We start from the raw sequence: 27,477 nt of genomic DNA, 5'->3' as shown, positions 1-27,477 counted from the left end.
TGGCACAGAAATCAAGGTAAAGATACCCTTATTACTTATCGTAACTGCACATCCAAGATATCCGATTAAGGATGAGATTCCAGAGATTATATAGGTATTAGTATCATTACTGAGCGATCAAAACTTGCGACAGGGGAAGAGAACACAGACATCACAACACGTAGCATTACGGAGCAAACACGGGAGATCGTCTCACTTTAGCTGTTATTCTGATCAAAAGTCGTGTTCAATGGCATGAAAACAATAAAAACTCTAATGAGGGTTAATCCATAGGTTAATTAAATGTGTCTGTCACTTTGAAAAATTATTGATAATCCATAATTCAATTTTTATGTAAAAATCGGAGAATTAGCTGCTAATGGTAGCCACCAGGGTGTATCGCAGCTTCCGGTTTTGGCTACGCGTCACTCTCACTCCCTATTTGGTAACGACTCTGTGTGTATGTGTGTGGAACCCCCTCTCGATTCTATTGGCTCTAGCGGTTAAAAAGAGATGTCAATCATCAAAATCGACCAAGGGGGACAGAGATAGGTAAAATCCACCCAAATGACCCCAGAAGTGTTTTTGTTTTTCTAAATCTCTCTAAAAAGGTCAAATATCACTTGTTTTGCATCAATCTTGATACAGGGTACTTATTATATGCTATAGTTTGGATTCCTAAAGCTTTTAGTCTACCATCCCATCATTCAAGGGTGGTTTTCACAATAAGTATTATTTTTCTTTTGGACAGACACTTTAATTTAATTTGTTTTACTGTGTTCAATCTGAATTTACTTTAAAATAAAAACATCTATATTGATTCTGACACTTCTACATCCAACTCACAGATGTAACCTTGCTTTGAGAAAAAAGATTATTAATTTACCCCTTTTAGAAGTGAAGGTATGGTCATTTGTTCTGGGAATGTCATTTTCGAGCCTGAGACATGAAAAACAGGCTCAGGGCTTAACAGAGGCCTTTACTACGAAGCTGGTTCAACCTAACCTCGATATGTTTGAGTTAGCCGGTTGGCCTAATCCAAAACATATGCGCTCTCGCTAAACTGTACTACGACGCGGGTTATCAAGTGGATCGCTCAAGCCAGCCGTGCCCTATCTAGTTAGGTGCGCGTTCACATGAAAGGGGTGGTATTTTGAGCATTCGACCAATCACAAACATGGAAAAGCGTACTGACAACGCAGCGCGTCATACTTCCTGAATGAAACGTCAACTATAATATTAGACATATGAAGAAGTTAAACTTTAAACATCCATGACTTAAACACTGTATCCAGGATAAAAGCCACATAGTTGCACCTGCAAAGTGAATACAGCTGGTAAAAGAAAAAGTGTTTGAATGCGTACATTAACAGGTTTATGATATCACTGCCCCGTCTAAGACACGAGTGGATCTGATTTTAATTACATTTGACTCGAGTGTTTCGTCAACTTAATGTGTTGCTTAAAATAATACTTCTGCATACAGTACACTGTAAAATATTACCATGATTTCACAATATTTAGCTGTAATATTTTACAATAAATTACTGTTTTACCACTTTACAGTCTTTACCTGTAATGCTCACAATATAATACTGTAATTTTGAATTTCACAGTTAAATCACTACAGGCACAGTTAATTACAGTGAATGTACAGGATAAATGATTACCAGGATTTCACAACATGTTACTGTATTATTTCATTGTAAAATGCTGTATTCAGACCACCCTCTGTGATAACACAACAAATTAAGGGATTTTCTTGCTTTTATCGCTCTTGCTTGGCTTTAACTACTAATTTATTTCTTTGGTGCAGGTTTTACTTAAATTGAAACGGGCACCGCTGCATGTGCCTTAAAATAAACTATGCAACATTTAAACAAATTTAAATTGTTGTCTTGGCTTATTGTTTTCAGGTGCTTCCTGGGCATTAATCCTGAGACGGGCTCGAAAGCCAAAAAGAGGCATGGCAATTTAAACCCCCGTGTCAGCACATTCTTCAGAAAATTGTTGACTTTGAGTGGATGTCTGTGTAGACATGTGTTAAGTGCTCCCATCCTTGTTTTCTTTTCTGTCTCCCTGGCTCCGCCTCTGCCCGGGTGCACCTGGTCTGCCCCTGGCTCCGCCTCGGCCCAGGTGCACCTGGTCTGCCCCTGGCTCCGCCTCTGCCCAGGTGTTCCAAATTTCACTCAGCCATGTATAACGAGAAGCTGGAGGAGAAGGAGGTCTCGCTATCCTAATGCCGGAGACACTCTCCTTAGAATACCTCTTTGTCATTTTGAGCTGTAGACCATATTTTTGCAGATGTGTTTATGTTTAGCCTGGAGGACCTACACTGAAAAAAAGAACACATTGGATTTACTCAATTCAATTGTGGACATTTGTTGCACACAAATAATTTGCTTTGGCAGCAACCTATAGAATTGTTTTAAATCAACACAAACGATTTATGTCCAATCAACGCAATTACTTTGTGTTGATTCAAAGTTATTGAAATGTGTTTCAATAAAGTAAATTAAACACTTTCATCATTTTACTCCAACCCATGTTGATCACTTTATTCAAACACAATTCAATCCCTTTTATTCCAACACTATTTGATCACATAACTCTAGCAATATTTGTTATTTTAATATTCCCATGTCTATTACATGTTTTCAGAATTGTAATTTTTTTTGTTATACATTATATTTATAAATATAATTTTATGTAAATATGAAACAGATTTTAAAAGTAAACATAACCCACTTTTTTTGCATTGAAAACGATTAGAAAGTTTTGTTTCAAGACCTTTATTCAAGAACCTGGAGATTAAATAATCACTCAAGTCTTTCCAAAACTAATCTCCAATTTGAGAAGTACAAATATTAAAAAGGACCTTACATATCGTTTAGCAATTTCGTTACAACAACAACAACGTAAACAAAAAAACAATATATATATATATATATATATATAAATAAAGCATCCCCTGCTTTTTATAAGGCATCAATAACTGCGATGGTGGGAGAACCAGCCACACCACTCAGTCCAGGAATGTATACTCTGCATCTCAACTACAAGAACAGTGTAGGAACAGCGAGCCGTGAACATGGACAGTGAACATGGACAGTGAGCTCTCTTCACTCGTGCATTTTCCTCTTCAAGTTTTGGGCCTTTCTTGAAAGGTCAGATGCATCCACCTCCATTATAAGCTTCTGAATAACTTCTAAGGTGTTGCGGAGCTTCAACGGGTAATTCATGTTTAGGGCATACATGAGTCCAAACAGCATTACAGCTGCAAGAGCCACATTCTCCAGATCCTGAAGCACCACCACACCCTCGAGGATAACTCCGACATCAGAATAGTCACTGCTGGGAGTCTCTCTGGCAACATAGATCCCCACTGTTGTTTCTTCTACCTCACGTAGTGTGTTGGCCTCAGTCATGTCCTGGTGGAAGATAAATTATTTCTTTAAGGATAAGATTTTTTTTACTCGGACCTCATTAAGACACAATTTGCTTATTTGACTCTACTGTGGCACTACACTAATTAGCACAATGCTTGCGAAGAAGAATACCTGGTTTGTTTTCACCTGTGGGTTTCACCAGCCTGGCTATCAGATTGTAGGTTGTACATTAAATTGAGTGAATGGTAATTATTATTGGTAATATATATATCAGCGACTTTAAAAAGAGGAGAAGGTTGGAGAGAATCCACCAAATGCTGGAGACTAATGAGCAAAGCATTAGGTACTACTCCTGATTCATAATTCATCCTATGTGATGTAATATAAGCCCTACAGGTGGAAGATACTGCAGCCTGAGGAGGATAGAGCTGTCCTTAAGACTATTGCATTAGTATTTGAATGTGTTTCTGGAATCAGAAGAACACAAATCATGATAGACCATGTTAATTCTAACAAAACCAATTATAATATCAATTTCAGGAAGACAGCTAAGTAACATGTCTGGTAATATGGTCTGGTATATCTGGTCAAATGAGGTTCTTTTAACTGAGGCTATTTTTCTTCTTAAAAACATGTTCAAACTAACTTCTTTTTTGTATGTGGCCTACTACTTTAGCACACACTCACCATGTACTCCTTCACCAGATCCTCAGGATCCTCATTGAGGTAGATGCAGAGTCCTTTAATGAGGCACTCCCTGTCAGCATCGATGTCTTCCTTAAGGATTAAAACAAAGAATATAGGGACATTTTAATCAAATTGAACCTATGGAGTGGTCACATTTTGGGATAATTTACCATTGTAATTGATTTTAGACTGACCTAATGCCAAAAAGGAAATATTATATATATACACACACACACACACACATATCTACACATATACACACAGTTCAAAAGTTCTTACCGTCATCATGGCAGCCATGTCTTTTAACTTCTTGCCCTGCTGCCCCGATTTTTTCGAGAACACCCTCAGCAGACTTGCGGAGTGTAGGTCAAGCTGTGACAGGAACCTTGACTGTAGAGCCATAGTTGTAATCCGCTTGAACTCTGCGTTAACCTGAAAAAAAAATGAAACCATTTTTTAACAACACGGCCCACTGACATACACACATTTGTTTCATTAAACTTACAGCTGCCAATCACATAACTGTATGCACTATGCATGTTTGCTCAGCATTTGATTTCGGCTATGGAATATTGGGTGTGAATGCTGAAAGCATTTTGCTCTACCGAGATGTAATCCAGCTTGACGCGATCTGATATATTTTAGACAAACTTATTTTTTTAGGCGGCTTTGATGTAGTGCTAACTTATACAATCATATTCGCCACAGTAGATACGAGATTTGGACCTGAAAATCGCCAATAATATGTTTGTGAATGTGTGACGAATCTGATGACAGAGGCAGACCACAACTGTTGTGTTCGGTAAACACAACATGTGGAAACCAGTTAGTCTGAAAACCAGTAGGGACATGACACCAGCAGTATGTGCTGTGTGTTTCTGTTCTCAAGGAGGTTTAATAAGAACTTGTGCTAAACAAAACTTGCAGTCATTTTAATTTATGACGTTATCACGGTATTTTTCCTTTTAACTCTAAGCCCAAATTCCTCGCTAAATAAATGTTCCTCCTCCTCAATCCTATTTTTTTCGGCCCCCGGGATGACGGACATCCTTAAACTCAAGCCCTACTCATCTGCTTCAATCATGTTCCCACTTTTTCAAATATTCCTACTACTTCACCTTCTTCTTACACATTTAAGCCAGCAATGCAGTGAAGCATCAGCTTTTCAACATCCATCATTCATTTGCACCTACTTCTGAACAACATCGTAATGGGGCCAAGCTTTACTCTAACAGTTGCATATACCATCTACAGCACAAAAAGTTACACCATTATCTTTGTACTCACCTCCATTACACCAAAGAGAGCTGGCCATCTCTCTTGTACATCACTGGTCATGGGAACATCACTAATGACTTCTTGTCTTCTCAATGCAAATGTTTTCTCCATTTTAGCCTTAACTGTCTCTCTGTTATTACGCTTCTTGTAATCTGAAAGGAGTTCAACCCTCATCTTCTCCAAGGACTGGGCGCATTCTCCAAGTGGAAAGTCAGGGCAGTAGGCCACTTCACCCCTCTTTGGTTTCTTAACTTTAAAAGCAGGAGAACGTTTCCCTTCTGGTTTATGTTTCAAAGTATTTACACATACTTCAGGACATCCCACTTTCCGGAGATGTGTGCGGTAGTTGGACAACTTGTATTTGAGACTAGTCTTCCATCCCCCATAGCCAGAGGCTGAGCCTTTTTCTTGTAAACATGGATGCTTCATGACGAGCGCCTCTGCAACTTGGTCAAACTCCCTGTCCGTGGCGTAGACTTTGTGCTTAACTACCTCCTGAATCAACCCCTCTAGTATATCAGACTTGAGCTTTGAATCAGGGATCAACAGTGTCCCTTCTTCTCTGAGAACTCTGTGGGCCTTTTCAAGCTTAATCTCTGCATCATACGAAAAACGGGGAACATGGAACACACCTGGCCATGAAGACCGTGAAGAAGTGGACTCTGGAGATGTGAGAATCCCGGTGCTGTCGCCTAGAGAAGATGTGGTGTCATCAGGATGACCGGTTGGTGGAAAGGAGCAACTGTCCACACATTGATCTGCATCAGCATTGAGAGGTCTGCATGATGTGTATATGACCTTGACTGTAGCTTTGTCTTGTATTTCTCCCATGGAAGTTAAGTTCATAAATTCATCGCCAAAAAGCGTGTCCATGAACTGCAGCCGAAAGGGTTCCTTTACATTACACTGAGTCTTTATCTCATTCTCCAGTTCATTCACAGTTGAAGGCAGGCCAGCAGAAATCACCACCCTCTGACAGCTGTCAGCCCCTAGGATTACTCTGAGAACAGCTGATGTCATCATGGTCTTTCTTCACCGTCTGTTAGGAAAGAGAGTATATAAACAATAAAAGGTTTAGAATTAGTTTTATTTCAAGTACATGGGGCTTGGTAGAAGAGTGAATGCTTGTCATTTTTTAAAAGGGTTCATTGTGAAGAACAATAACAATGTTATTGGACCAATGTATAGGGTTGGGTACTGTTCACATTTGAACCCATAGATATAAACAATAGATGGCTCACCCATGCTGCTGGCCAATGGAGACCGACGTTGCAACATGGCCGCCATCTTGCTGCAGTCAGCTCGCTCATTCATAACATTATGGTTTACTATTTAAATAACCATAGTTTGCTCAATTTTCAAACGGGTTGGTTTGTTATAAACATCAAAGATGTAGTTATGGTACTGCATACTTATAATTATGATTTTTTTTTCAACATGTCTTGTTGTCTCCTGTATCATAGCCATGCTAATAACGTTTATAATAAACCAAACCGTTTGTAAATCAGTCAAGATTTCAGCGAGTTAAGAGTATTTTTGTGCAGATCACTCACCTTACAACAGTAGCTGGTGACTGCAGCAAGATGGCGGCCGGTGAGCTACGCTGGAAAATCTCCCATGAGCCATCTATTGTTTATATATATATATATATGTGTTTGAACCGATACCAGTACCCAACGGTACCTATTCTCTGTACTTTAGTCTGTACCTGCCCAAGCAGTGTTTAATTTGTTGCTTTACCTCAGACACAGATTGATCTCTTCAAGGTCACCATCCGCACACATCCAACCAGATAGGCGGCCAAGGGATACTCATCGACCAGTTCACAGACTTCCACAAGAGCAAGTTCTCGTGACGGAGATGGAGTCACCTCAAAGGCTCTGTAGTGCTCACTATACCATCCACACAGCAGTTTCAAGACAAAAAACACTCTCTGATGCAAAATGCATATTTGATGGATTTCCCCAAATTCGGGCAAGCCACCTTCCGACCCATGGACAACTACCATACCTGTCCTGTAGTTTATTCCCTTGCTCCAAACATTTTTTGCAAGGTGTATTTCAGATATGTCAGGATCTTTCTGTTTAAAAGCTTGAACTAGCTCCTCCTTCAAAACATCTAAGGGGACAGAAGATACATCTGAGACATCCAGCATTTGTTTATCAATACTTGGAGACGACAAGTGGTAGCCAATCATAAACTGATGTTTCACAGCCAGAGATAGGGGCACGTTTTTAAAGCAACTGGTGTGTTTGATTATGTTTTTAAAGAAACTGTGCTTTGCCTCAAACCTCATAGTCCAAAGTCCCACAAGAGGCCCAAAAAACCTTATTAGTTGTGGGTAATGTTCTATGTAGTGGTGTTTGGGACGCAGTCTATTGTTAGGAAAAACCTCTTGATACCTTTGTCTATGGTCTGAAATTTTGCTCTCAAGGTATGCAATAGACTCGTCGTTGTGAACTGGGGAAACCACAAGCTCAGCAATCTGTTTTAGGTCCAACAAGACCTGCCATGCTGGATCATGCTCAGGAATCTTAGGCCCAATTATAAATGGGAGCAATCTTAACAAGCACCAGTTTTCATGGGCATTACCACCTATGGTTTTCCTGTGTGAGAGATTTTGTGGCAAAATATGAGGCTTATTTGTTTTGTCTGTCCACTTGTATGGGAAATGTAGAATGGAATTGTTAATATCTTCCAAGGTTATGTACTTCTTTGAGATTAGAAATGTTAGACAATGTGCTATTTCAACAGGCACAATGCCTTCAAAGAGATCGTGGGCAATGTCAGGAGGGTAGCCACTGATGACATTAAAATGAGAAAGCGCTTTAGTCAAAGGACAAGCTCTTTTAACTCCAAAACAGCTGCTGCCACTATCTAGGGCTGTTCTGACATGAGTGTCATGTATTTCTTTTGTTCTGAGGCTGAAAGTTCCTGCTCTAACCTCATTTGATGCAATGTCTGAAGCTGTTGCAGTACAAAAACGACAAAAATAGGTGCCTGAAAAATTCTCAACAAAACCCGCTAATCCATGAGCTCCTAAATTGTCTGCAGCAATAGTTTGAACTGTACCTTTGAGCGATGTTCCCAGTTGTGCGACAAAAATTCCATCAACTTCCAAAGACCTGAGATCACGTAGAAGTGGCTCTAAAACCTTGTCATAGCCATAGGTCTTAACATTGTCTGTTTTGCACAAAATAGCTAAGTAAATGGAGGACAAAGAGGAATGAGACCCTGGGGGTAGGTTACTCAGCACCCAGTACACAGCACAAAGTTTGTGGGTTTTACGGGAGGTGCCAAGAGGGTTACAGACCTCAAAGTCATCAACATACAAACCAATAGATACCCTTAACTCTTGACCTGACAATAAACTGTTTTGCTTACAATGCAGACCATCCCTGAAACACTTGTACACAATTTCTTTTGCTGTCTCTGTTTCCCTTTGCGTTTTGTGACTACAAACTAACTTGTCCACAATATCTTTCCTATTCAACAGCACCTGTAGAGATTCAAGAATGGGGACATACTGGAAGGTTTTCTTCTCTTTAGCATCCAAAATACATTCAACTGGTTCAACAATATTAAAGTTTGCCTTGTAATACTGCTTACGTTGATATGTAGAACTCAAAGGACCACCCTTCTCTATGGCTTTATTTATAGGATTCCCAGTGCACAGAGAAGTGGTTATTTCCTCTATGATAGCTCTGTCAACCTGGAGTTTGTGCTTCTGAAAAATATCAACTAGAACGCCATCAGTGTGGGAACTCGAGAGAGAGCTAGTTAAGTTGTGAAGCTCTAGCAAAAAATCATTGATTGCTGTGCTTGGTACATGGGTTAAATGTTCCAACTTTAACAAAGCTGCTGCAAAAGTTTGTTCAATTACATTTGGAAGGTCATTCGGGGCATAAACACTGCAATCTGGTTGTGCATCAGAGTATGCCTCACCTATTTCATCATCTGAAGTATTTTGCGCAGATTCCAGAGAAACAAAGGTGGTTGATGTCACAATTTCTGGTTTAAAATCTGTAATTGAATAATAAGTATGTTTTCTGCTCCAGTGGGATTTAAATGTTCCGTAGATATTTGTTTGAAAGTTGCAATCTAAAAACATGCAAGTTACAACCTCATTTTTGTTAAGGTGTGCATTAATGTGAGCCCAGTAATACCTTTCCGAGACAAGATCCTTACAAGGACATAACTGGCACCTAAATATACAGCTCTTGGATTGATGACTGGTTTTAGTCACATGAAATCTATTCAAATGAATTAAAAGCGCATTCCACGTTTTAAAAGTGCAGGGGCAGCTTACATATACACAAGGAAAACGATTATTATTCCCATAATATCTATGTTTCACTCGATAATGTTTTAATATTTGGGACCTACTTGGTAAAACTGAGGGGCAGGCCTTACAACGCCACATTCACAGCAACATTCTGGCAAACTTGCAGCACCATTCACTGCAAAAGACAAATGGAAACAAAGAAGGATTAATGTCTAATGAGAAAATTCTGACAAAAATGTAAGACAAGCTGTCAAAATGAAATAACAAACATCAATCAATAATAAAATGGGGAAGGTCTAAGTAACAGTAGTGACACAACTGTTTATAAAAAGCATTTCAAAAAGTATGACACATCACACAATGGCCAATCACACCGAGTGGGACAGGGTTAAACCAAAATACAATTGTATTCTCACCACATCAATTTGAGCCCACAGTAAAAGCGCCGACTCCAGACACGCACAGAGTTCGCGTTTCAATCTGCTGCAACAAAGAGCAACACAAAAAACACTTATACAATGCAAAACAGTATTTCTATAGACAAAAATTGTAAATACTCTACACATACGGGAAGTAGGGGTTCTGGAGGTGCTGCAGCACCCCCTGTTGGTGAATGGTGTACATTTTTTAATGGTTACTATTATGTTCATGTTACTGTTGAAATCTCTCCCCACTTTTGGCCTCACCCCCTAAGTAAAATGACTTCCCACGGCTATGACTCTACAGGTCAACAGATTATGTTATTTTGAGGGATGATGCCAATCTTTTTTATAGCAGATCAACAAATAGCCAATATACATGTCTGCATCTGAAAATGTAAATGACACCATTGCTCCCTTCAATGTACATGTATATATACGGCTGGGTACCTACCGAAATAATCTGGTACCAAGTAGTATCGACTTCTCAAGTCAAAAGATACCTATCCTTATCATAATAATCACTGCTACATGGGGCACTGGGAAAGTCAGATGATGTCAGTCTGCATAATAATTAACCATGTGCTGCATAATAATTAGCCATGTGCTTCTGGTAACTAGAGCATATAGCCTGTCTGTATCACCTAGAATGACGCACACACATATATGCCCTAAAGCTGATGCACCGGACTGCTAACCATGCTAAGCCGTTAGCCCTTAAGTAGCCGTTAGCCCCGTTAGTACCTGTTAACTGTGTTCGTTATTCTCCCGACCAGGGGAGAAGCTTTAAAATAGGAGACTAAATGGAGTCTCTGTGAAAGTTCAATTGGGTACTTTAATTTAAAAAGGCGCGGGTTGGTCACAAGCATGATATTGTTCAGTCAGACAAACAGCTGTGATCTGGCTCTCCTCAATAGGGAAGAGAAGAGAATAGATCTCTCCTCCGGTGCTGTTTATATATCCTCTGCTGGCTCCTCCCCGCCAGCCGGCTCACCTCGTCTCCAATGTCCGTTATTGCATTTAAACAGAGGATAGGTTCTTTTCACATTCAATATATGCTTAACACGCCGTTTCTCCTCATATTCTCTTTCATCACTTTTCATTTAACACATTTTAAACGCTGTAATCAATACTCTAAACAATACTTCTCGGCTCGTTTGGTTTCCGGTCATTCCGGATGTTGTCACATGCTACTCTCGTCTGTAAACAATAATGTATTCAAATAAACTGTACCTTCATTTAATATTCAGCATAGTAGTACCTCGACATCTATAGTTGTAGTGTTAAATCAGTAGGCTTCGGTTTGCACCACTCCATATCATTTCGCTACTAAATTCACCTCTTTAGGAAATCGTATATTAGCCACATGCTAAATGCTAACCGGAGATGAAGGATTTTCAGAATAAAAGCTTAACTGCTTGTGCACAAGAATTTCTGGTTTTTCAGTATAAAAGAGCATTAAAACTGACGGCATGTTTAAACTACATTTCCCCATTAAAACATTGATTTTAATTTCTAACATACCCCAATCAGGTTTTAAGGGTAGCCTACTGGTATCATAATTCTGATAAACGATACCCACACTTCTAATCCTGTTATTTACAGATAAAATACATACTCACCACAGAACTTGAGCCACAGCAGAGGCACTACGGTCGTCTGACGGCAATCTACAGCAGCAATCTGCAGCAGCAACAACAGCATTGACATTAAAAAAGTATTGCCGTTTTTCCCTTGCTAAAATTTAGCATAACTTTGGAGCGTGGCTTGGTTAAAAAGTGAGCGCCCCAGCCTCTTAATTAAAAGACAGTAATGTAAACTCGTACTGCTCGTTGACCAAAGCTTTCGTTTGAAAGCTAACGTTAATCCTAATGCGACGTTAGCTAACAATGGCTAAATTAACAGATAGCATTAAGTAACTACGAACCAACACCTTGCGGCGGGCCCCACCCGCCATTTTCACAGAGGAAACGTAGCACATGGTAATTCAACAGCACGAGAGCAAATAACTTCATGACAGTTCATTAACTTATGTTGGTGACTTTCAATGCATTATATTACATATAGTTACGCATTAACTAATATTCCAATGTATTCCAACCATCCATACTTACCGATCCAAGCTGGGTAATGGCGGGACAGAGCTGCCTTCCTTGCTGCTGTCTTCTTCCACAAAGAAATGCATTGCGCGATTTCGCGGGGTATATTGCGGTGGAATTGATACATTTATTTGATTGACTCATTTTATCCCAACATGACCTAAACAAGTTCATGTACTCTCTCCACATAAAATGTAGATTCTACTCAATACTATTACATTTTGCTTCGGAACATGAGGCAATTGTATAACATTCACACAATAGGCTTGGATAAATCCAACAGATGGCCAGTCCCCCTTTTTTCAGTGTAGTAGTCCAGTTTTTGCGGCTTTATTTTGTTCCCCATAGGGTTTATAATTGATTTCTGGTTAGGGGGGGGAGCTCTGGGTCCTATGGTCCGTGGTGTGGCTGGCTCGGGTTCCCAACTTCTGTTTGTTCCTTTTGGCCAGTCCTCCAGACCTCTTTTTGTTTCCCGTTTCGCTTGTGTGAGCAAACGGCTGATTATCAATAAATGCTCGTTACCAAGTACCGGTTATCAGTGGCGTCGCCAGAGTATTTTTGTTGGGTAGTCTATGGTAGGGTAACCCATACAGTGGTGGGGCTTGAGTCAGTATTTGTAATGTAATTACATATACGCTATATCGCACCCCTTGACAGTGAAACGCCACGCGTGAGGCTTTTGTTAGCCTCCTTTTATCAGCTAAATTACATCGAGAGCAACAGGTGTGAGTTAAACAATACAATAGCCTATTCTGCTAATTCCATGTTGTTACAACATGCTACGCAGCGGCAGAAACAAGAGAAGTTCGCATATAGAATTGACACGGAGAGGGGGAGAGGGAGAATGAGGGAGAGACAAACAGAGAGAGAGGGAGAGAGAGAGACACACATACAGGTAAACGGAGAGAGACAGATACAGCACATAACAGGTGGCCTGTGTCTCTATTGTCATACAAAACACTTTTTCAAATGATCCATTATTACAAAATATATTCAAAACTCACTGTTGACGTTCTCAAAGTAGCGCGATCCGCCGGTTGTTGTGGTTGGAAGCGAAAATGTCAATGACACGCTGGACATCCAGTGCCTCTGCTTATTGATAGCCAGCAGGCCCAGGTTGCTGTTCCGTGCATCACCACTGCTGTTTTTTTAGATAATTCTTGATGCGACGGAGACAGGAGAAGCTGCGTTCGCAGCCAGCAGAGGTCACAGGCAGAGTCAGGGAAATGCATGAGTCTGTGTAAATCCGTAAAGGCATCATTGTAGGGTCGCATTACAGCGCCTGTTCGACTTGTTGTACCTCAATGCGAGGGCGTTTAAGAACAAATCTATCCATCCGAAATATACAATTAATCCTAGAAATTCTGCTGTCTGTCTGCAATTTACTTGGCGCGAGTTTGGGGACTTTTCACTGTGAACGTGACGTATCAGTAAAGCATGACGTAGCAGACCCAACGTTTCGTTGCTCTGATTGGCTGTAGATCTATTCAAATTACATTCGGAGGCATTTTGATCTGACCTCGGCCGTGCTGATATTATAACGCGAGAGAATTTCCACACCTTCAGTGTATAAAACTCCCCCACTACTTAGACTATTCCTTACACCCCTCTAGCATAAGCCCGAATGGTCTCAACCATATTGCGTCAGTAACGTGCACTTCAGGATCAGTTTGTGTGTTGTGGACACGACCGGTAGATTTTCACAATCCGTGTTCTCAACATGCTTACTTTAGCATCATTTTTCATGGTCGGGCTAAGGTAGGGCTAAGCCATTTCTTGGTATGGCTATAGCCTACCCCAGCCATACCCTGGCGCCGCTACTGCCGGTTATTGAGTGTATTCTTTCATGTTGCAGGTCTCAGCAAAAGCCACTATAGCGGAGTAGAGGTTTGGGCCGTAACAACATGTCCCAAGACACTGTGAAATGTACTTTGCACTTCAATGGAGTAATACAAATTTAAAATGGGCATTTTCTTTGTTGATTGAGCTGATTGAATTAGTTCAATTTAATCCCAGTTGACTAGTCAAATTTACAATATATTATCATATTATTTACATTTTTATATTTACAGTAAATTACTGGCTACTGTGGTGCATTACTTCTACAGTAAAAGTGTGAAAATACAGGTAATTACTGTAATTTATGTACAGCAAGGTACAATAATACCACAGCTCTGTACTGCTACATCACAGTAATTCCATGGGCATGGCAACTGTAAAGTCACAGTATTTAGTTGTACATTTATTCAAATTTACTGCAAAATATCTACAGTAAATTACTGTGAAGTATTTACAGTCAATTACTGTGAAATCCATGCAACTAGTAGCCAGTAATTTACTGTAATTTTACAGCCAAATATTTTACAGTGTAGGCTATGTGACACTGTGAGTGTTGCACGGCCAGATACAGCTCAGCTGACTCAGATAAAGAAATATGATACATTATGATGTGATATGCCGCGGACTGTACTTAATGTTACTCTGATCCGGTTAGGTATGTTGTGGCAGATATTTAAGTAAGCTTTCTTAATGCTAATGTTATAATAGTCAGATTGCTCTGAAGATGGGAGGTGATTCTATTAATGTTCACGTTCACACAGTCGGTGATTTTTGCCGGCCGTCTTTCCTGCAACGGCAGCTTTTCTGTATTTCCTTTCTCCTGTAATATGACTTGATCGCTTTAAACTCCGCACACTGAGCTCTGATTGGTCAGCAGGCAGTGCTTTCATTGAGTTGAGCTCTTAGCCTGCAACCTAACCTGCTCCGGGGAAGGTTAGCCGCACAGCATAAGTTACCATGGAGATCTAGCCTGCTAAAAAGAGAACCAGCGTCGTAGGACCGGAAACCCCGAGTTTTCCCTGAAGTTAGCCGGCTAAGTGAAAATCCTGCTTCGTAGTACAGGCCTCAGGTCAACTCGGAAAACCACAATCAGGGCCGGTGTTACAGTACAAGTTGAGTCATGACAACTGGCGACATTCTATTATTTTCGTCATAGGAATCCGGGGCGTGTACATTGAGGACCCATTGTTGACTTACCAGGAAAGAAACATCGTTTTGTCGTTTACGTTCATCTTTTGCTATATCTGCCTCCATAGGATCACTTTGATGCACATTCAGTACTCGTATGTGAGGTTGTGGGGGAGAGGTCGATATCGTGACGCTTACAGGGAGGTATCGAACATTACAAAGTAGGTGACTGTGTAGATGCCTGTTCAAAATATTGCAAACTTGAATAAATCATTTAAATTATATTATTTGTTTCCGACTTTCATTTGTTCATCGTTCTTAATGTGATGTATATTAGCTTTGATAGCTGTCCATACCTTCAGACAGCCTAAAAGTAAAACACAAGTTGTTTATTCACAAACGCTCATCGACATGACTGGATCACTCATGACAAGTTGTGATCAGCTCCGATTAAATTGTGATATCAATTCTGTAGCTATTCTCCAGGGAGCACGTTTTTTTAATGAAATACCTGTATCCCTCTCATCACAACAAGACTCTACACTGTGCAGGAAAAACAATTACATACATGAAAATAACCTTGATGCATGGGAATGAAACACACAAACTATCTTCCGTGGCTATGCTGATATGTCACAGTAACAGTCAACCACATAAAAGTAAGTCCAGCGGGGCAAAGGTTGAATACATATAATACAGTAGTTCTATTATGCCTTTAAGCCTATACGTTTAACCCATAAGAACCCGGACCCATTTCTACTTTTGGGGAAATTAAGGGGAACGTCATTTAGACTAAATAGACACATTTCTGACAAGTAACCCCCCTAGTGTCAAATATCTGAAATGTGACATATATGTCACATTGGGCTTTAATCGTAAAGTAACTCTTATTTATAACTTCATTAATGAGGATGATGTTTTGGTTTACATTTGTTTGAACATACTTTCAATTGAATAATAAAGAATATGTTAACTAAATATAATTGAATTAGTTAAATTAACTGAGCAGATCATAATCATATTTGTAATTGTACATATATGTCACTCTGGGTTTACTGTGAATGTTTAGGGTTAATGTCCCGATGTGACACCAGTGTCACAGCAATATTTATGGCATTTGTTTCATATCAATTTCATCAAGAAATGTTTCTACAACATATGTATATGTAATCAGAATCAGAAAAGAGCCAAAGACAGCTTAATGTTTAACAAATGACATGTCATGTAAGCATTTTTATTCTTAAATGGCTTGAATGTTAGCTTTAGCAACAAAAAACATTTCCAAATGTAGCTAGTTCTGTCACATGTGTTAGCCTGGCACATGGACATCTTGGACATGTTGTTATGGGAACACAAAAGCAAATGACAAGGACCATGACCCACCAGACTGTTCAGTGTGTGTCACTTAGGGACTTCATGAGACAAAAAAGGCTAAAGTTGTATAAGGAACTTTCCAGAGCATTTAAAGTTCATGTGACACCTGTGTCTAAGCAATTATGTCTGTCTTCTGTGTTGCACCATGAGGACCCACTGATATAAAATGCTTAACCGTCTAAGTTGCAACCATGCACTTTTTGGAGGGGTAAGTGCCAGCTTGACATCTTTTTGGCTTCATTTATAGAAGGAAAGACAACAGTGATAGTTATGTTTCAGAATAACATTTATTGGAAATTGTTAGAACAATCTCCCTGGTCACCGGCTTGAGCTTGAGCCTCAGGATCCATGTATCTGTGATCCTCTCCAGAATGGAAGGAGTCATCACATACAGAGCATCAACTAGTTCCTGAACAGTGTCCTTCACATGCTGATATCCAAGAGAGGGAGTTCCACAGTCACAAGATGGAGGAATAGAAAGCAGTATTCAATGTTTACTTCAGATTAGCTCCACGTCAGAAATGAGCATGCTTGTCATATGTCTCTCTCCATAGAGGCTGAATCATCATGTTAATCACATAGCTATCATATGCCTCAAACAGTCCTGATGCTCTTCTAGGTAATCACACATCCTGTCATGTTCACAGCTACAGTTGATACCTTTGTTATCATGTTACCCTCATGTTGGGAGAGGACATTCAGGATTTTGCCAACAGAAATAATAAACTGTGTGTGTGTGTGTGTGTGTGTGTGTGTGTGTGTGTGTGTGTGTGTGTGTGTGTGTGTGTGTGTGTGTGTGTGTGTGTGTGTGTGTGTGTGTGTGTGTGTGTGTGTGTGTGTGTGTGTGTGTGTGTGTGTGTCTAAGAAGTGCAGCCTTTACAAAAGAAATATGCACTGAGAGAGGGCTCCTCAACACAGTACGTGTGGTACCACATAGTGCACCCAGTGCACTCGATCTTAAAAATAAACAGAAAAACGACTTGTTAGAATATTGACAAACATTTTAACATCCCTCATCCAGAGTAAGCAGTAATCAAGTTGTTTACATTTCATTAAGCAAGCAATGTATAGTTTTAGATCTTAGCTGTTTTCCTTTCTGTTTAGAGTCCATGCTCAGAAGTTTCTTCAACTGCTCCAGTGTCATCCCATAGTGCAAAGGCATGCAAGTTTGGTGAATTAAAGTAAACATTTATAATATCTGTTATAGAGAGTGTTCACCCAGTGCTGTAGAGGTAACCAATCCAGGGTGTATCCCAGTCCTCCAGCCAAATGTTGGTCAGGAAATAAATACAACTTCTTACCCATTGGTCAACCTTAGGCCCTATGCTATGTTCCCCACAGGCCCGACACAGCTCGGATAGGTCATCTGTAAAAAAATTATTAAGAAATACAGGCATTAAGGTATTGAAATGCCAAATAAGACACAATATTTATGTTTCCCCTGTCTAGTCCTGTATACCTGAGTTGTTCACCAGAGCCATTGCCATCTTTAACCTCATTGAGGCCACTCCTTCCTGGTCCACTGGGTACTGGACCTGTTGTTTTTGCAGTATTTGCTCTACAAGCTTAAAAGGTCTGTCATAAGTATCTTCATAATTTTTGTTAATTACAGATGGTTATATATACACACACACATTACTAAATGTTACCTTCAGAACCAACACACCGCAGCACGTAGAATCCATCTGTTTGGGATGATCGATTGTTGTGCAGGCCCATCTCCCAACTGAAGGTCTGTGTTTCCGGACCAGCGATCTACATAGGAAACAGATAGATTGGGTTTTGTATATAAGCCCAATTCAGATCCTTTTTTAAGTCAAGAAGAGCTGCCTGTTCACACAGGACAATCTAATGGTATTCAAGTAAAACAGTAGTAATCAGGAACATGATTTATGTGGCTTTGTGTTGCTCCCTCTTAATATAATCAAAAATCCTGAATATGTCTAGTAAACACATTAGAGCTTATATTTTATTCACCATGTTATATCTTTGCATCTGATTAATTGCTCTTCCGTGGCCCCCAATGGGTTCAAGAACAGGGACCTGTTCTCATTCAGATACATGATCTATGGAAGTGCAAAGAAATTATTAAAGTGTTGAGTGTTGAATAAATAAAAATGTCTTGACCCATTAACATTTTAGATTACTTACAATGAGGGTCCAGTGTGCCCCGTCACAGACAGCTCCGGCCGCCACCTCATGTTTTGACAAATCCAACTGAAAAATATTTGTACATACATCAGTACATACATATGTTCATATACACTTATTTCTAGTACTCTACTCACCTTTCTTAAGCCTCCCTTGTGGGTTCCCTGCCAGAGGGAAGTCATTAGGTAGGAGTCCACAATGAAGACCCCAGCTTTGGCCCCAACCCATGCCAGATAGGCATTCACAATCTATGAATACACCAGTATCTTTTGAACCCATTTTTAGAATGATCAGTTTGCCTACTTACATTTTTCATATACAGTAGGCTTACCTCTCCCTCCAACTCCTCTCCCGGGGCCAAGACCAACAGATTTTGACTGTATATTTTGTATGGGCCATACTTGGCCCACAGTGTCTCTTGTCTCCTCCCTGCCCATATGTCTCGGATTACTATAAAAAAAGGCATGTTAGTTATTAATGAAATGCATACTTTAAGGTGTACTTTTTTTCAGTTTACTTACAAGTCTCTACATCAGAGGATGCTCCTCGTGCCTGGCACTCTGTTGTGGAGGTGGAGGTGGGTGTGGGTGTGGAGGGCAGTGGAGCAGCCAGAGGAGAAGGATCCAACACTTTTTGTAATTTAGCAGGGATCCTCTCCTCTGGCTGGACATAGTGTTTCAAATGATCAATGTTCACTCTCATTGTCTTTTTTCCTTTTTTTGTAGCAAGGTCCGCTACCTTCCCCTCAATTTTTAGGATCCTGAATGGTCCCAACATGTCTGCCTCTAGCTTTCCTCCTTTCCTCTGTTCCGACCTTTTGTTGCGTTTTAAAACGAAATCCCCCACTTGAAAATTGTCCACTTGCCCACCTTCTTTCCTCTTGCGGATCTTATCTTGGCTTTTTTCTATGTTACCTTTCACCCTCGCGAAAACTGCCTCCTGTTTTTTGAGTCCCTCGAAGACTTCCTCCATTTGCAACAAGTTGCTCACTTTCTCTTCCGTTATCTGCCACAGAAAAGCGTCAGAATGTTGAGAAAACATTGATGTTTGAAATAGTATGAATAATTAAAAAGGATGAGGACATTATCAGATCTTACCTCATACTCCTTGGGCACCTCTGACGGGTACCTCGCTTCCCTCCCAAACATCAGAAAATAAGGACTGAACTTGGTGGTCAGCTGGGTTTTCGTTCTCAGACCAAACATCGTCCCTTGGAGGAGTTGGTCCCACCGTTTGGGCTCACCCTCCACCAGTTTGTTCAGGGACCTAAATTCAGGTCAAGTACAAACACAAGAAGGTAGAACAGAAATTGGTTTCTAATATATGATAAAGCAGCTGATTTATTTACTTTTGTTGTATTTTTAGCTATCAATTCTGATTAGTTCATATAGGAACAGTAATGTTTGTTATTCTATGAACAAATATACCTTTGTATTGTGCCATTTAGTTTTTCCACCAAACCATTTGTTTGTGGGTGGTACGGTGAGCACAGGCTTCTTTTGATGGCCAGCTTCTCACAAAGGTTATAGTTGACCTTGAAGTGAACATTGGGACAAACAGGAAATAAATAAGTTAGCACAGCAGTTACATAATGGGGAGTCATAATTCTTCACAGTAGTACCTTATTGCAAAATTCCCTGCCTTGATCTGTTAGCAGTCTTTTAGGTGCACCAAATTTGTAAAAGAAATCAAGAATACACTTGGTCACCTCATCTGCTGTTTTATTTTTAAGTGGGTATGCCTCTGCCCATTTGGTGAAATAATCAACCATTACACAAATGTACTGATTGCCACCATCGGTTACTGTGAGTTTACCCACTAGGTCCATGCCGACAAGTTCCAGAGGCTCTGTTACCTGAGATGAAAAAAATACACATGAGCATTGCAGTACATTACTGTTGGCATGTTTGAAAGCTGAAACTGTCTGCAAATGTGTCCTGTACTTCAATAGGAGTGTACTCTTTCTTCTCCTTGATAGTGGCCCTCTTGGATTGGCACTGGGGACACGCAGCAATCTGAACAAAAAAACACACTATAAACCTTTATGTGTTGCACTTTTGTACCATAATGTGTAATTGACCTCATTATTTTGAACTCACCCACTTGCGGATGTCCTCCGTCATGCCAGGCCAATAGAACCGCTGAATGATGGCCAGATGAGTTTTCTCCATTCCAGCGTGTCCACCAATTAGGCTGCAGTGGAACTCTATGAAGAGCTCGTTGGCTTCTTCACTTGATAAGACCACTTTTGCAAGGTGCTCAGTCCTGTTTTTTTTCCTCCTGCATATGTAGTGCAGGTCTCCGTCTGGTATTGAAATGTCATAATTATACATGTATCAACAGTGTTATCAAAGCAGATGATGTTCTGAAGACCACATGTCTGAAATGGTTACCTTTAATCCTGAAGGACTCAGCTCTTCTTTTGATAGCAAACCTCTGTTTGTTAGTCAAGCCTTCAGGATATATATGGCGGATATGGAAATCCAACAGTTCTTTCACCATGTTTGCATCCATGGTTTGCTGGCCCTCTCTAATATTAAGCCCTACACAAATGCTGTCCCTCCAACACACACACAGGCAAACAACTACTCACTAAATTAACACACAACACACAAGGACAAACAAACAATCACATTCAGTACTCACGCACAATCGATCTTTCTCTGTCGAATCTCACTATTCTATCGCTATGTATCTGTCTCTCGCTCTAAATGTTTCTCTCGCTCTAACTCTAAATGTCTCTCTCGCTCTAACTCTAAATGTCTCTCTCGCTCTAAATGTCTCTCTCTAAATGTCTCTCTCGCTCTAAATGTCTCTCTCTAAATGTCTCTCTTGCTCTAACTCTAAATGTCTCTCTCGCTCTAAATGTCTCTCTCTCTAAATGTCTCTCTCGCTCTAAATGTCTCTCCCGCTATGTCTCTCGCTATATCTCTCTCGCTATCCTCATACATTTGTGTCATTTCCACCAGTTTATATAGCACTAGAGACAATCAAGGAGCAGATCACAGCTTGTCCCAGATGGTCAGCTGTGGCCAGCTGTGATCGATCCTGTGATGAACACGTGCTTCAGTTACAGTGTTGGGTGTAATGCGTTACAAAAGTAACGGAGTTACAGTAATGTATAACTGTTAGCTGTAACGAAGTAATGTAATGCATTACTAATAAAATTTGGGTAATATATTGCCCGTTACAATTCTCAGTAACGCAGTAACAACACATTTTAACCCGAAATTAAATGGTTTTATGTTTTTGAACCATTTACCAACATTGCAAGACATTCTGACACCAGAGAAAAATTGTTTACCCTTCAGGCTCATCAAGATCCAGGCTGTCGGATGTTCTTTTCCACATGACTGCCTCACTGCACAAATATCCCGCTTATTACATACTAAACACACTACAGAGCCCATTCCGTGTTCCTGCTAGTATTTACTTCCTCTCTGCCTTCTTCTGGTGATTTATCTGACGTTCAGCGCTCCGTCTTTTAACCTCTTTTGCTTTCTCTTTCTTGATCCTCCTTAGCAACCTTCATTGTAGTCATCAACAGTGGTCTGTACTACTGTATTAACAACGTGTCACAGGTTCAATGAATCAGAATCGAGTATTCAACTAAGCCGTGTAATAAAAGTTGTGAGTAGCCTTAATGGCCTACACAGTTGTTATGCTATACCACATTGTCCTTCACTGGATAATGAGCTGCACTTAACTACATTTTAGCATTTAAAATACTTAGCCATTCTTTTAAGGTTATTTTGGTAGAGTAACTCAAAAATAGGCTAATATAAAAGTAGTGTTAGTCATTACATTTCAGAGACAGTAATATTGTAATGTAACGTAGCCTATTACTTAAAAAAGACATTAGTAAGTAATGTAGCCTACTGTCTTACATTTTGGAAGTAACTTGCCCAACACTGCAGATGATCCAGTCATCTCGATGTTGCTTTCGGGCTGTGAATAAACAACTTGTGTTTTACTTTTAGGCTATCAAAGCTACTATACATCACATTAAGAATGATGTACAAATGTTTTATATGTATTCAACGTGTGCCCCGCTGGACTTACTTTTATGTGGTTGACTGTTACTGTGACATATCAGCATAGCCACGGAAGATAGTTTGTGTGTTTCATTCCCATGCATCAAGGTTATTTTCATGTATGTAATTGTTTTTCCTGCACAGTAGAGTCTTGTTGTGATGAGAGGGATACAGGTATTTCATCAAAAAAACCTGCTCCCTGGAGAATAGCTACAGAATTGATATCACAATTTAATCGGAGCTGATCACAACTTGTCATGAGTGATCCAGTCATGTCGATGAGCGTTTGTGAATAAACAACTTGTGTTTTACTTTTAGGCTGTCTGAAGGTATGGACAGCTATCAAAGCTAATATACATCACATTAAGAACGATGAACAAATGAAAGTCGGAAACAAATAATATAATTTAAATGATTTATTCAAGTTTGCAATATTTTGAACAGGCATCTACACAGTCACCTACTTTGTAATGTTCGATACCTCCCTGTAAGCGTCACGATATCGACCTCTCCCCCACAACCTCACATACGAGTACTGAATGTGCATCAAAGTGATCCTATGGAGGCAGATATAGCAAAAGATGAACGTAAACGAGAAACGATGTTTCTTTCCTGGTAAGTCAACAATGGGTCCTCAATGTACACGCCCCGGATTCCTATGACGAAAATAATAGAATGTCGCCAGTTGTCATGACTCAACTTGTACTGTAACACCGGCCTGCCGCACTGGCGTTATACATTTTCGCCTAGGGCGCTGAACTGTAGAGGGAGCACAGGGGTGCAGTCCAGATTATTATTATTTTTTTTTTTAATAGGCCTATGTATATTTTTTTATTTTTGTAGGCGCCCCCCAGATTCCTTTTTCTTTAGGCGCCGCTCAGATCAGGATTCATTTGTTTTTTTGAGAATATGAAAAATAAAACGTAGGGGCGCCTCAACACTGCACCACCCCTCTCTATGTTTTCATTGGTTCTGTCCATTTATGTTTCGCGTGTCGCGCGCGCTCGCGTCTTGAACGAGAATTAGAACTTCACTGTCACAACATGAAGCGGGGCAACCCCAACAAAAAGCCGTCTGGGGCGCATTGGAAAAGGCGAAGAAAGAGAGAGGAGGAACAATTCTAGGAAAACAGAGGTATGTCTGATGACTGTTTGTGTTTATTGGCATTTTTCAAGCAACGGTATAAAGCTAGCTAGCTAACGTTAGCTAATGATAGCAGCTGATATATAGTATGATAGAAGCTAGCAGATGAGCTGCTTTACCATCTAGCTTGATAGCTCTTTTTACACCAACTGCACTGTGTGGTTTTTGTTGTATTCATTATAGATATTTATTATTATTAAAGCTATCTATTTTGTTCCATCTGTAGCTTACAAATGGTAATGGACACAAAATAAGTCTGCTAAATCATTAACTAGCTAGGTTATCACTTAAAAAATATATTTTGCATATTTGGGCACAGGAAATTATGTCAGCTAGTCTGAACTGCTCAGTATTATTGCAGATAGATACCTACTACATTATTCTCTGTGTAATTTCCAGGTGCATTGTTAAAATATCTGGGTAATCCCACTCCCACCACTGCACAACCTGAGTCTACTGCATCACTGCCTGTAGCAGGTGAGTTCAGTCAAGTTTTTTGTGATATTGCCTGTTGAGTTTATTAGGGTTGTGGGTAGTTCATACACATGTTCACACCTGGAAGCTTCCCAGCAAAGTACCACAGTTTTCTAGTTTATTATTAAAAAGCACCTATATTACTAATAATGTACATGTTAATGTTAAATACACACACACACACACACACACACACACACACACACACACACACACACACACACACACACACACACACACACACACACACACACACACACACACACACACACACACACACAGTGGGTGTCTGACTGTATCCATGCATGTTTGACTGTCTGCAGGTGAAAACGTATCACTACTACCTGTCCCAAGTGAACCTGCTGCTACACAATCTGCAGGAGAGACATTGGTCCCGAGTAGGGATGGGGCCGATCCGATCCAGTATCGGTATCGGGTTCCGATATCAACGTAATTCACGTATCGGAAATTTCCGATCCATACCCCTAGATTTCCGATCCACACATTATGCTGAAAAGATTCTCCGTGCACGGTTCTGGTATGTTGCTTTGCTACTGCAAGATGTGGAATGGATTTCCTAAACGGGGCCATCTCAGTGATCACAGTAGCCTAGGCACGCCCCCGTTCAAGAATTCCATGCCATAGTTTGCAACAAGCAAGCAGTCGAACGTTGAGCGGTCTGGTCTCTGGCCGGGTAATTAGTGCTAACTATTTTGTTGCTAACTATCAATATGTCTGCTGTATGGCAATACTTTTCTCTCGATTCACTGCAAAGCAATACAGCAACATGTAATGTTTGCAAAGCCGTTATATCCAGAGGTGGACGCTCCGTTGCGACATACAATACTACAAACCTAATAAAACACCTGCAGAAGCACCACCCTAAAGAGCACGATGAGTTCTTAGCCGTGAGGGGGCTGAAAGCACAGACTAGCCGTCAGGAGTCACTTCTACAGTCATTCGAAAGACAAGGTAAACTCTCACCAGACAACGTGAAAGCTAAAGAAATAACTGGGAAGGTACTGAACTTCATCGTACTCGATGACCAACCATTATCAGTGGTCGAAAATGAAGGTTTTCGCGGCCTGATGGAACATTTGCAGCCAAGATATAGTTTACCATCGAGGAGATATTTGTCAGAGACTGCGCTACCTGAACTTTACAACCGAGTGTCAACCAAGTTAGCCGACAAGTTAAAGGGAGTCCCAAATCTGAGCTTTACGACAGACATTTGGACGTCAGATGTCTGCCCAATGTCACTGATAAGTCTTACAGTGCACTGGATTGACCGCGAGACATACAGGCTTTGTAGTGCCGTGCTCCAAGTAAAGAAGTGCAGAGGCTCCCACAACCGTGCAACAATCGCAGCATCCATTACAGAAATGCTAAACAACTGGGGGATCCCACTGGAAAAGGTACATGCTATTCTGCGAGACAACGCGAGCAACATGAAGGCAGCAATGCAAGACATGTCCGTTTCTAACCTCGGCTGTTTCTCTCACTCACTGCAGCTCGTTGTGAATGAGGGTCTCATATCACAGCGCAGCGTTAGCGACGCCTTGGCAAACAGCCGAAAAATCGTAGCTCACTTTAAGCATTCACAACTTGCACAGTCTCGCCTGGAAGACCTGCAGCGTGAAATGCAAGCGGGAACAGCGACGAACCCTTCTCGCCTGGTTCAAGATGTGCAGACTAGATGGAATAGTTCCTATTACATGATCAAGAGCATCTTGAAAGAGAAACGACCCCTCTGTGCCTATGCTGCCGACCACAACTTACCAGCAACACTGTCAGCCAACGACTGGGCTTTGCTTGAAAAAACAGCGACTGTGCTGGAGCCCTTCGAGGAGTTAACCAGGAAAATCAGCTCGGCGACCTCCACTGCAGCCGAAGTAATTCCAGCCGTCACAGTTTTACAACGCCTGCTCGCAGAGAATACCAATACCGACAGCGGCATCAAAACAATGAAAAGTACGCTTCTCCAAGCTGTCAACCGGCGTTTCAGCGACATCGAAAGTGAGCCACTCTATGCTCTTGCCACTTTAGTGGACGCTCGATACAAGGACAGGTAAGGCATTTTTTGTTGCAATTTAATCAAAATGCTGCTGAATCAAGTGTTAACATATTCCTAACTTTAACGTGAATATTTCTTAATGATATTAACTTAATGTAAACTAAAAGTAATTGGATAACGGGGAAGTGTGTGTGTGTGTGTGTGTGTGTGTGTGTGTGTGTGTGTGTGTGTGTGTGTGTGTGTGTGTGTGTGTGTGTGTGTGTGTGTGTGTGTGTGTGTGTGTGTGTGTGTGTGTGTGTGTGTGTGTGTGTGTGTGTGTGTGTGTGTGTGTGTGTGTGTGTGTGTGTGTGTGTGTGTGTGTGTGTGTGTGTGTGTGTGTGTGTGTGTGTGTGTGTGTGTGTGTGTGTGTGTGTGTGTGTGTGTGTGTGTGTGTGTGTGTGTGTGTGTGTGTGTGTGTGTGTGTGTGTGTGTGTCTGCCTGCATGCCCAGCTGTATAACTTGTACTCAATGTTTCTTCTTCTGTGTGTGTGTGTGTGTCAGATTCTTTACAAGTGGAGAAGCTGCCAGGAGGGGGAAGGCTCTCCTGATTCAAGAGCTGGAGAAGATGGAGCAAGCACTCACTGATGATGCTGGGACAACGGTGGCTGAGCCAGCTAAGAAGATTGCTTGCATGGAAGCTGGGCCAAGCACTGGTGTTCCTCCAGGCAAAATGAAAAGCAGCTTCAGCAGTCTATATGACAAAATTTTGGAGGAGCATGATGAACCTGCAGGAGGTAGTGGTACCCAGACTGCGGTCACACAAATGCAGATGTTCTTAAAGGAACCAACTATAGGTGAGGCAGACAGCCCTTTTCAATACTGGGCAAACCACCATGCTCGGTTTCCCCTCATTGCTGCAGTTGCCACAAAGTTCCTGAGTGCCCCTTCAACCAGTGTGGAAAGTGAAAGACTTTTCAGCACAGCATCCAATATCGTGGATGAAAAGAGAAATCGCCTGACAGCAGAGCGGGCAGAAATGCTAATCTTCCTAAAAAAGAACCTGACAATGTTTAAGTGAAAGTGGTTGATCCTGGCCTCACTGTTATTTTATGTGTTATGTTATCTCAGATAGTGCTGCTGCACTTCATTTGTTTGTTTTGTTAAGACAATGTTTTACCCATTATGGGTTGCTGAGGTGAATAAAT

General features: G+C 40.8%; 2 protein-coding genes and 3 long non-coding RNA genes across 7 annotated transcripts in view; 1 reads left to right on the top strand and 4 right to left on the bottom strand.

Moving 5' to 3' along the window:
- Window positions 1-13,733, bottom strand: part of LOC307016813 — a 55,498-nt gene extending 41,765 nt beyond the window's left edge. Inside the window, exon 1 of the long non-coding RNA XR_013801912.1 lies at window positions 13,141-13,733. This is a non-coding gene — a long non-coding RNA (uncharacterized lncRNA). The remainder of the gene's footprint in view (window positions 1-13,140) is intronic.
- Window positions 2,756-12,419, bottom strand: LOC307014100 (uncharacterized protein). 3 transcript variants are annotated; one of them, XM_079641819.1, is made up of 8 exons: window positions 12,152-12,419; window positions 11,660-11,720; window positions 10,035-10,101; window positions 7,074-9,793; window positions 5,343-6,372; window positions 4,335-4,487; window positions 4,056-4,145; window positions 2,756-3,410 (listed from the first exon to the last, which is right to left on the bottom strand). In XM_079641819.1, exons 5-8 carry the CDS (start codon window positions 6,354-6,356, stop codon window positions 3,102-3,104), a joined length of 1,566 nt encoding a protein of 521 aa, XP_079497945.1. In that variant the 5' UTR covers window positions 6,357-6,372; window positions 7,074-9,793; window positions 10,035-10,101; window positions 11,660-11,720; window positions 12,152-12,419; the 3' UTR covers window positions 2,756-3,101. The 3 variants fall into 3 exon arrangements, with proteins under 3 accessions (XP_079497945.1, XP_079497946.1, XP_079497947.1); XM_079641820.1 differs by having other exon boundaries at window positions 9,720-9,793; XM_079641821.1 differs by lacking the exons at window positions 7,074-9,793; window positions 10,035-10,101; window positions 11,660-11,720; window positions 12,152-12,419 and having other exon boundaries at window positions 5,343-7,048.
- Window positions 13,734-17,404: 3,671 nt separating the features above from the next.
- LOC307014556 (uncharacterized protein) lies at window positions 17,405-21,509 on the bottom strand. The gene is made up of 9 exons (XM_079642534.1): window positions 20,728-21,509; window positions 19,726-20,643; window positions 19,150-19,633; window positions 18,960-19,078; window positions 18,766-18,876; window positions 18,629-18,694; window positions 18,127-18,232; window positions 17,937-18,042; window positions 17,405-17,843 (listed from the first exon to the last, which is right to left on the bottom strand). Exons 2-9 carry the CDS (start codon window positions 19,831-19,833, stop codon window positions 17,840-17,842), a joined length of 1,104 nt encoding a protein of 367 aa, XP_079498660.1. The 5' UTR covers window positions 19,834-20,643; window positions 20,728-21,509; the 3' UTR covers window positions 17,405-17,839.
- Window positions 21,510-23,065: 1,556 nt separating this feature from the next.
- The window catches only part of LOC307016869, a 305,672-nt gene continuing 301,260 nt past the window's right edge, over window positions 23,066-27,477 (bottom strand). The window contains exon 2 of the long non-coding RNA XR_013801943.1: window positions 23,066-23,380. This is a non-coding gene — a long non-coding RNA (uncharacterized lncRNA). The remainder of the gene's footprint in view (window positions 23,381-27,477) is intronic.
- LOC307015983 lies at window positions 23,581-26,084 on the top strand. The gene is made up of 2 exons (XR_013801702.1): window positions 23,581-23,796; window positions 24,205-26,084. It is a non-coding gene; the product is annotated as an uncharacterized lncRNA (long non-coding RNA).

The sequence above is a fragment of the Notothenia rossii genome, assembly GCF_949606895.1.
Source record: "Notothenia rossii genome assembly, chromosome: 8".
In the NCBI taxonomy this organism is placed as follows: domain Eukaryota; kingdom Metazoa; phylum Chordata; class Actinopteri; order Perciformes; family Nototheniidae; genus Notothenia; species Notothenia rossii.
This window is presented reverse-complemented; position numbering and strand designations above follow the sequence as displayed.

Excerpts from the sequence above, each read along its gene's own strand:
- LOC307014100 (XM_079641819.1), bottom strand. The coding sequence starts at position 6,356 with ATGATGACATCAGCTGTTCTCAGAGTAATCCTAGGGGCTGACAGCTGT. Across the intron at positions 4,146-4,334 it reads ACATGGCTGCCATGATGACG|GAAGACATCGATGCTGACAG; the intron begins GTAAGAACTTTT and ends TTAATCCTTAAG. Across the intron at positions 3,411-4,055 it reads ATCTGGTGAAGGAGTACATG|GACATGACTGAGGCCAACAC; the intron begins GTGAGTGTGTGC and ends ATCTTCCACCAG.
- LOC307014556 (XM_079642534.1), bottom strand. The coding sequence starts at position 19,833 with ATGTTTGGTCTGAGAACGAAAACCCAGCTGACCACCAAGTTCAGTCCT. Across the intron at positions 19,079-19,149 it reads ATCCTCTGATGTAGAGACTT|TAATCCGAGACATATGGGCA; the intron begins GTAAGTAAACTG and ends CTTTTTTTATAG. Across the intron at positions 18,877-18,959 it reads GAGAGGAGTTGGAGGGAGAG|ATTGTGAATGCCTATCTGGC; the intron begins GTAAGCCTACTG and ends GTGTATTCATAG.